The following is a 10,578-nucleotide window of genomic DNA, read 5'->3' as shown; positions in this document are numbered from 1 at the left end:
GCTAATAGTCTTCGAGAGGAGTTATTAGTATTCTTAATGGTGTATTTATCCTATTGAACTCGGTTATGATTGTTGTAAGGGTAGTAGGATCTCATTGTCATCATATCATGCTAGTGGGGAAGTTTATCCCTAGATGTTTTAGTATCATCGATTTACCTTTCTAATTTAATTGTTTGTGCTCTAGTCATTTAGTTAGTTTAGACATATATTCTCCAAATTTGTGTGTTACTTAGAATCAATTGGTAGCCGGAAAATAATTATTTACTACGTTGTTCTCTGTGGATTCGACCCTAACTGCTGCTATACTAGTTGCATATTAGGATTTGTTTGATAGTACATAAACGACCTATCAATAATCTCCTTCTGAAGAATTCCAATGGTTTTTGCTCTTAAACCCTTTATTTATTCTCCTCTTATTGCTTCTTAATTTCTGAAACAACTCTACAATTTCTTTACGCAACAGTTTTGGGCGAAATTGCGCAGTCTCGATTTGGTTTCGATCTAGTTTCGATCCAATCTCACTCGAAAATCAAAACAACAATTTTTTCCGGCTAAGCTTCGACCGAAACTGGGTAGTCTCGACCAAATCCATATGGTATCAACCAAATTTGATTAGTTTTGACCGAAACTTGAGTCATTAGCCATCAGAATGTTGGTTTGAGCTTGGCTTCGACTGAAGCTTTATCGGTCTCGATCGAAACTTTACAGTGGACATTCAAACACCATGAATACTCAGTCAAATGACCCTCAAACTTTTCTCAACTTTTATGAAAGCTTTCACGAGCTAGGAAATGGAGCCCAAATATGCAATGATATATCAAAACATGTGAGTTTTTGTCAATAAAGATCGGTAAACATGGTTGATGATCGAGATAGCTTGAAACTTGCTTCATTACACTCGAAAATCAATCTTAAAGCACAAAAAGGAAAATAACGGCACATGAACTTAAATTAGCAAACATAGGTCATATTTAACCTCAAAATGCCAAATAATGACCTTGATACACAACAAAGAAGGTGCAATAAGTGTAAAATAATACTACACTTATCAAGGTTCTTGATTTTGTTTGAGGGAAATAGCTTTAGACCTCAAACCAAAGGTTTGCAGTTCATCCTTATCACTGCACAATAAGACTTTGATTCCTTTCCATAAATCTCGTGCTACAGTATAGTCGAGGAATTGATTAATGAGTTCGGTGTCAATATTTGATATGATCTAGGTAGAACTATTGAGTCCCTTTGTTTATAGGATTGATATGTGGGGTCAGAAGGGCTTAGTGGGGCATCTGTGATGTGGTTGAGACGTCCCTTAGAGCAATCTGCATCAATTTACACCAAGTAGTGTAATTCTGATAGTTTAATTTTTCTGCTACTTTTAAATCTGGTGATGAAGATTCAGGGGTTGTGTTTGGTTTTTGCATCTATTGGAACATCTTGAACATATGTTCCATCTGTGCCATGGTTACAAGTTTCTGTTTTGAGTTAGTTTCAACTATTGTGATTTGTAGGTAAGATTATTAAGGTAGATGATGATGACCGAAAAAGTGTTGCCGGTCCCGGGAAACAACTTACGGCTTTGATACCATGAAAAAAAGAATAAGCGGAAATAAGCTAGGTACTGTGTTTGTATTACCTTTAATGACCATTACAACTCCAATTTATACAACTGTTAGGAGATAACTAGGAAAACAAATAAACTAAGAAATAAGAATATTACCTTAATACTACATGCTAACTAAAGTAATAAAATAACTGAAGAATAAAATAAAATATATACACATATTCCTACAAGTGTAACACCCCGCTTAATAATTCACCAATGAGGCTAAGATGCTACTGAGTACAAAGAATCTGATCATCCAAAACTAGTAATCACCACTCAAAATACAGACAATTAAAAACTTTATTCAATAAATCCACGAATAATTCTCATAAATAATATCATAAATAACTATAAGATATAATAAAGTTACTACAGCCCGTCTTGTATGGATCGTCTCACGGTGAGACAACCTCAAAATAAGAAGCCTGTAAGCTAAAAGATTCTATCATTGGGCTATTTAACTCAAGCCTGAGGCATGTCTCACGGTGAGACTGTCTCATACAAGAATTTGTGAAATAACTAATGGCTTACTACATCCCAAATCACACAAAGTGAACTAAAAATGCTTAGACCAAAATTACTACCAACAAATAAAGGTTTAGATTTTTTTTAATTGATTCTCTTGATTTAATCAATTTCCATAGTCTGAAAATTTTAATAAACCACCTAAAATTTAAAATCAAAACAAAAAAGTGTGAACCACAAAAAGTTGAACGAGTATATTTAATCCACATAAAAAGTTATTTTGAATTTAAAACATGCTTTCATAATCAAGATGAAGAGAATAACACATATGAATTTGAAAATTAAATCCTATACCTTCGTGCACGCTAAATGCTAGTTGAGAGTATACTCTATAGCTCTAAGGCTATGTCTCTCGAGTTAAGTTAGTCAATACCTCAATAGCAACTCGCCTCAAAACACAGCAGAGACTTAATTGTTTCCTGCTTACAATATAATGTTATCAAGAAATAGACTCGTGATCTTATAAATATCACCCCACACGACAAATCAATCATCCAAATATTCAACCAGTAGTAGATAATTCTTTTGCTTGGAAATTTCTAAGACAACATTCATCTTATGCTTTATCCAGTTGTAGTGTACATGCTCACCAATACCATATAATTCCTACTAGGAAGAAAACACATCAAAATCTCGACGTCCTAATTGTTAGAAGGTATCAATATCTCAACAACCGATAAACATGTGGCTAGTTTGATTATAAAAATAGAGGGCAAAAATAATAATGAAATTTTGATGTAATTTGGCTAGAACAATTATGATAAAGTTTGTCATCAATCTTTTTCAAATCATCATTATTTTCTCTCAAAAAAAATTCTCAATTTATCATCAGGTTGAAAATTATACTACCATAAAAATAACATATAATTATTAAAATTAAAATAATCATTTTTATTACCATGTGCCATTAAACACTAAAGTAAAATTCTCCTAGTGGAAGTGTGGAACACAAGTGTTTTTAATCCTATTAAAAGACTAAAACAATTAGACCTTTCTTAATTGGTACTCCCTCTTTCCATAATCATCTTCATCATTATATTTATTGTATCCGGTCCATATGAACTATGATCAGGGTCTAAAGAGTAAAAAAAGATGGCAACCCATACCTATAAAGAAGAATACAGACAAAGAGTCTTTTAGCTCAAAAAAGATCCTCATAATGAATCCCTCTTTCCCCATAAAAATGTTGCGATTTATATTTCCATCCTCTTTATAATTTGCATTTTTATTCTGAGCAATTTTTTCATCATATTCTAAAAATATTATTCATATGCTTCCTCTATTCTCAAATACTTGTTATTGATGGTAAAATTTACAGTAAAGAAAATGTCACTAGCAATAACAAATATAAGAAAACAGAAGAAGTATTTCTTTGCATCAAAGCAATTTTTAATGTCTTTTGACTTTATAATTTTCTTAATTTTTAATAGATGTAATTGTGTGTTGTGGCAAAAGTTAATTGACCGTAAATATATAACTAAAGTCTAAAAAATGCGACAAGGATGGGATGTGTCTAAGGATAAGATATTTTCCTGAGGATCGAAGAAGTCCATCAGATTGAATATTTTCTTAGATTTTCTCCGTCCCTTATATGCAAAATGGAGCACCTTTGAAGTATTTATTAGGGATGGGGAACTAGGAGGACGGCTGCGGTACGTCCTTCATATTTATACTCTATTAATGTTTTATGCTCACTATCTACCAATCACTCAATATTTATAATGGATAACGCCTAATCACCTGGGTATGCATTTAACTCATTCCCATTCAATATGGCCAATTGGATATACCCACTTCACATTCACTCCAAGTTCGCACTATATGCTTCATAAAATCGCAATTTTTATAAATTTAATTGTCTTCCTAAATTTTATTTAATTTCCTAAATTTTTTTGTCAATAATTTTTAACAAAAATATACGAAATCAATGTAGATTAGTATCTTGTAGATATTGGGCAGGCGTGTTTGAGGTGGAGCAAGTAAATATAGGACACTAAGACCTCATACCCACCACATACTCACTACCCATGGTGATTAGAACTTTTCATATTCATATTCACCCCACCAAATTTATAATCATACCCGCCACTACTATAATGAATGCGGTGTAAGACCCATATAATTTTATTAGGCTGTGATAGTAGGAGGATTAGCCCACTCAATACATATGCAAGTTCACAACCTACTAATTTATCAATGTGGGATCTTGTCACACATGTGAAGTATATCTAACACTACCCCTCACATGTGAGCCACATCATGCAGGAACTAGCTTCGACTCTGATACAATATTTGTTAAAATAATCTAGAAAAATCTAGGATTTTAATTAAATATAAAAATATCTAAACTAAAGAATTAAAAAATAAAAATATCTAAGATAATATAATGGAAGATCCTAGAAAAGTAATTAAAAAATTTAAAATATCTAAGATATTTTAGTAAACTTGCACTATAAATACCCATTGATGTAACCAATTTTTTGTGCAATAAAGAACAACATTCATTCTACATATTCACTCATCTTCCTCTCCAAATAAATTCATTCACTATTTTACCATCTAAAATATCTAAACTAAAGAATTAAAAAATAAAAATATCTAAGATAATATAATGGAAGATCCTAGAAAAGTAATTAAAAAATTAAAAATATCTAAGATATTTTAGTAAACTTACACTATAAATACCCATTGAGGTAATCAATTTTTTGTGCAATGAAGAACAACATCCATTCTACATCTTCACTCATCTTCCTCTCCAAATAAATTCATTCACTATTTACCATCTAAATTTTCCTACATTTGGTATCAAGAGCTAATTAAAACCAAGACCTCCAAACAACCTAAACACATTAACCAACGTACTCCACAATAAAATAAACCTCTAACCATAAAATAAAAAAATGACCTCAACCATTAATTACCCCCAAGTTAATTGGGTTCCCAAATTTAAAGGAGAAAAATATGAACAATGGGCTATGCAAATGAGGTCAATATTTATCTCCCAAGATTTATGGGAATTAGTACAAGAAGGTTACGAGCAACCACCCAAAGATGACACTAAAGAGTCATCTTGGGATGAAACAAAAATAAAACAATATAAACAAAATAGGATAAGGGATAACTATGCCCTATCTCTATTATATCGTGGAGTCGATGAGGCAATACTTACAACGATCATGCCTGCAAAAACAGCTACAGAGGCTTGGAGGATCCTGGAGACAAAATACAGAGGTTCCGAAGAGGTAATTCTTTTTAAACTCCAATCATTATGGAGAGTATTTGATAATTTATTAATGGCAGAAAATGAAACAATACATTCATTTTTTGACTGAGTCACTAATATAGTTTATCAAATAAGATCAAATGGTGGTAAAATAGAAGATGAAAATGTGATTCGAAAAATATTAAGGAGTCTTTCACAAAAATATAACATTATTGCCACAACAATAGAAGAAGTTAAGAAGAAAAATTTATCTTAATTAAGTATACCCGAACTAATGGGATCACTACTTGCACATGAAGATAGATTAAAAAGATTTAACGAAGAACCACTAGAACAAGTTTTTCAAGCTAAATTAAAATTTTCTAATAGTGGAAATAAAAATAGTCATTGTAAAAATTATGAAAAAGGACAAACATCAACTAATTGTAGCAAAGGGAGAGGAAATTTTAAAAATCAAAGTAATCGATTAAATAATCAAACTGACCTTTATTGTAAATTATGTAAGAAAACTAACCACAATACTAATGATTGTCGGTATAAATGTAAGAGATGTAAAAAACACACTCACCTCGAAAAAGATTGTTGGTTCGACAAAAAGAAGCAAACTATTCCGAAAATAATAATTCCGGAGAGCAAATATTTTACACTGGATTAAATGCACAAGAAAAAGTAAGTGACATATGGTATATTGATAGTGGTTGTTCAAACCACATGACTGGCAATAAAAATTATTTTGTCACTCTTGACGAAAATGTTAAAACACACATCACACTTGGCGACGGTAAAAAAGAAGATGTCGCCGGAAAAGGAACAATCGCCGTTAAAACAAAAAATGGCTGATCAAAATTAATTCATGAAGTTTTTTATGTTCCCAGACTTGCACAAAATTTATTAAGTGTAGGCCAATTAATTAAAAAAGGATATATGGTTAAATTTGACAATAACAAATGTCAAATCTATGATAAAAATAAGGGTCAGATAATAACAACGGTTGAAATGGCTTCTAACAAAATATTCCCATTAAAATTGCCATTTGAAGAAAAATTGGCTTTAAGCTCAATAAATGATGAATCCACCTTATGGCATTTGAGATTCGGGCATCTAAATTTTAACAGTCTAAAACTATTAAAACAAAAAGAAATGGTAATTGGACTGCCATCAATAAAAAATGAAAGAAAAATTTGTGAAGGCTGTATATATGGAAAGATGCACAGATTGCCATTTCCTACCGCACCTTGGAGGGCCAAGGCTCCTCTAGAGCTTGTCCATGCAGATATCTGGGGTCCTACCAAGAATCCGTCTCTTGGCGAAAAAGATATTTTCTTTTGTTCGTAGATGACTACTCCCGCATGATGTGGGTATATTTCCTGGAGAAAAAATCAGAAGCTTTTTCCCACTTCATGCAATTCAAAACCCTCACAGAAAATCAAAGTGGGCATTCTCTTAAGATTCTTAGAACGGATCGTGGCGGAGAATTTACAAGCAACGAATTCAACAGTTTCTGTAAGAAGCATGGAATTAAAAGAGAACTTACAGCAAGGCGTACACCTCAACAAAATGGTGTCGCAGAAAGGAAAAACCACACTATAGCAGAGATGGCCCGCAGCATGATGCAGAGTAAACATCTACCCAAAAGATACTGGGCCGAAGCTGTTCACACGGCAGTATATATCCTCAATAGATCTCCAACAAAGGCAGTTAAGGATTTAATGCCATATGAAGCCTGGCACAAGAGAAAGCCAAGAGTAGAACACCTCAAAGTGTTCGGATGCGTAGCTTATGCCCACATCCCGAAGGAGAATCGGGAAAAGCTCGATGAGAAGGGAGAAAAATGCATATTCATTGGATACAGTCACGAAACAAAAGGATATCGCCTTTACAAGCCTGAATCTAAACAATTAATCATCTCTAGAGATGTAATTTTCGACGAAGCAGTCGAATGGACGTGGAAAGAAAAAGAAACTGAAGCTCGCGAAGGAGATACTCTCCTAAGAGATCCAAGTGAAGAAGACGAAGCAGACCAACCAACAAACCCATCATCTACGAGTCCAAGTATACCTGAAAGTACAAGATCATTTCCAAGCTCAAGAAGCCAAACATCACGTTCAACTCCTCAACATCAAGAAGCCTGAAGATCAACACGAGATCGGCAACCGCCATCATGTTTACAAGATTACCATTGTGACCAAGCAATGATGGCTCTCTTCTCTAGTGAGCCACAAACATTTCAAGAAGCAGCACAAGAAGAAACATGGATTGAGGCTATGAACGAAAAAATCAAAATGATCGAGAAGAATCACACATGGAAACTTGTAGACAAACCACAAGACAAGGAAGTCATCGGACTCAAGTGGGTCTACAAGGTGAAACATAATGATGATGGCTCCATCAACAAGTACAGAGCAAGGCTCGTAGCAAAGGGATATGCGCAACAACCAGGAATCGACTTCAACGAAACATATGCACCAGTTGTCCGCATGGAGACAATCAGAACAGTCCTGGCATTAGCAGCACAGCATCAGCTACCAGTCTTTCAGCTCGATGTCAAATCAGCATTTCTAAATGGAGAACTTGAAGAAGAAGTGTACGTCGAGCAACCGCAGGGATACGTCATCAAAGGCCAAGAAGACAAAGTATACCGCCTTCGAAAAGCTCTGTACGGACTCAAACAAGCACCCCGAGCGTGGAACAGCAACATCGACAATTATCTTCTCCAGCATGGTTTCATCAAGAGTCCGAGTGAACCTTCACTATACATCAAGACACAAGGTAACAACTTTCTCATTTTATGCCTATACGTGGATGATCTAATCTATACATGCACACACCCAACGATGATTGAAGAATTTAAAAAGGCTATGATGAAGGAGTACGAGATGACAGACCTTGGTACAATGAAATACTTCCTTGGCATACAAATCAAACAAAGCCCAGGAAGAATATTTCTATCACAAGAGAAATATGCAGAAGACCTTCTCAAGAAATTCAACATGGGTGAATGTAAACCGCTGGCTACACCAATGGCAATCAATGATAAGTTATCAAAGTACGATGGCAAAACAAAAGTCGACGGAGCAATGTATCGAAGCTTGGTCGGCTCTCTTATCTATCTCACACATACAAGACCAGATATAGTCAACGCTGTCAGCATCGTATCCAGGTTCATGAGTGAACCGAGCAAGGATCATCTAACAGCAGCAAAGAGGATTCTCAGATACATTAAGGGAACAAAAAGCTATGGGATCATGTACGAAACTGAAAAATTTTTCAAGCTCACAGGATACACCGATAGCGACTGGGCTGGAAGCGTGGATGATAGAAAAAGTACAAGCGGGTACGTATTTCAGCTTGGAAACAAGGTGGTCTCATGGTCATCAAAAAAACAGGCGACAGTAGCTTTATCATCAGCAGAAGCAGAGTACATTGCAGCAACAAGTGCAGCACGTGAAGCAGTCTGGCTGAGAAGGGTATTAATCGATCTACAACATAAGCAAGAGACACCAACTACAATGTTCTGCGACAACATGTCAACAATAGCAATGACGAAGAATCCAGTGTTTCATATCAGATCAAAGCACATCGAGATACGACATCACTACATTCGTGAGTTAGTAGATAAGAAAGAGATCGAACTACAATTCTGCAAGATGGGGGAGCAGCTCGCAGACATTTTCACAAAACCCATATCAACTGATAGATTTATCGATTTTAGAAGACGACTTAGAGTTCAAGAATTTTCAGATTAGGGGGAGTGTTAAAATAATCTAGAAAAATCTAGGATTTTAATTAAATATAAAAATATCTAAACTAAAGAATTAAAAAATAAAAATATCTAAGATAATATAATGGAAGATCCTAGAAAAGTAATTAAAAGATTTAAAACTTGCACTATAAATACCCATTAATGTAATCAATTTTTTGTGCAATGAAGAACAACATCCATTCTACATATTCATTCATCTTCCTCTCCAAATAAATCCATTCACTATTTTACCATCTAAATTTTCCTACAATATTAGGTTGTGAAAATTCGTCACATAATCTCACTGTGTCCCACTCGTGTGGACACCGGACACCCGTGGGTTTCCCGTGGGCTTGGGCCCACAAACCCACGATTGAGACGTTAACTTGCACATACACTTGGTGAGATTCATTGTTTCTCAAAACCATATAGTAGTGGAAGGATTAGCCCACTCAATATATATATATATATATATATATATATATATATATATATATATATATATATATATATATATATATATATATATATATATATATATATATATATATATATATATATATATATATGTCCACAACCTACTTATTTATCAATGTGAAATCTTATGTCACATTTGAAGTATTTTCAACAAAATTTACCTGTCTGTCATCTTTAGTATTCATTATGAGAAGAACTCACAAATTCTTACTAAAATAGTAATAATTCAGTTAATTCCTAAATAGGAGTATTATAATAAGATCCAAAACAATAAAGATGTTCTCTACCAAGTTTAAGTTTATGGGTCAGTTGACCTATTTTTCATGTATAAAAGGTTGGCATATCTCGAGTCATTTTGTCAAGTTGCAACATTCTAAAAGGGATTTCATACAAATCAACGAAATTGATCATAATTATAATTATAAATGAGAGAATTGTTAAAAGGGGTTGTTTGGTATAATGATTGGAATGAAAAGGAAATGGTAAGGAAAAAGATGGTCAAATGGATACAATAAATGTTATTTTAATAATCTGTTTGCTTACACTTGCATAATATAAAAGAATCAATTATTATATATTAGAGACTCACCAGCTTGCATCAAGAAGTCCTAAAAGAACCATACCTCCATTTTTTATCTCTTCTTAAGCCCTATATGTACCAATTTCAGAGCTTTCTCTCTCCACAAACCATAAACATACCAATTTCAAAGCTTTCTCTCTCCTCAAATTTTGGTAATCTTTTACTTTAATTTATCTTTTCAACAATTATTAATTAAAACAATGTTTGAAATAACAATATATAATTGGAGCTTTTTACCATTAAGATGGTGGAATGAGAAGTGTAGTTCAAATTATATGATGTAGAGGTTTGTGGTGACGATGGGATATGTAGATCGTTAAGTGGTGGTTGAGGGCTGAAAGTTGGTTTAGTTTTTTAAAGGGTGACTAAAGTTGGTACATAAGAAAATAGGGTAACGGAAGATAATTGTTTCCCCACATATTGCTGTA

The 10,578-nt window shown here is 33.7% G+C and overlaps 1 protein-coding gene across 1 annotated transcript; it reads left to right on the top strand.

Annotated features, from left to right (window-relative positions):
• Positions 1-8,418: 8,418 nt before the first annotated feature.
• LOC130815454 (secreted RxLR effector protein 161-like) lies at positions 8,419-9,391 on the top strand. The gene has a single exon (XM_057681938.1). The coding sequence runs from the start codon at positions 8,429-8,431 to the stop codon at positions 9,095-9,097; it is 669 nt and encodes a 222-aa protein (XP_057537921.1). The 5' UTR covers positions 8,419-8,428; the 3' UTR covers positions 9,098-9,391.
• The last annotated feature ends 1,187 nt before the right edge of the window (positions 9,392-10,578 follow it).

Source organism: Amaranthus tricolor, chromosome 6 (assembly GCF_026212465.1).
Source record: "Amaranthus tricolor cultivar Red isolate AtriRed21 chromosome 6, ASM2621246v1, whole genome shotgun sequence".
Taxonomy (NCBI): Eukaryota; Viridiplantae; Streptophyta; class Magnoliopsida; order Caryophyllales; family Amaranthaceae; genus Amaranthus; species Amaranthus tricolor.
This window is presented reverse-complemented; position numbering and strand designations above follow the sequence as displayed.

Bases quoted from the DNA above. Each gene is read 5' to 3' on its own strand.
- LOC130815454 (XM_057681938.1), top strand. From the start codon at position 8,429: ATGTATCGAAGCTTGGTCGGCTCTCTTATCTATCTCACACATACAAGA.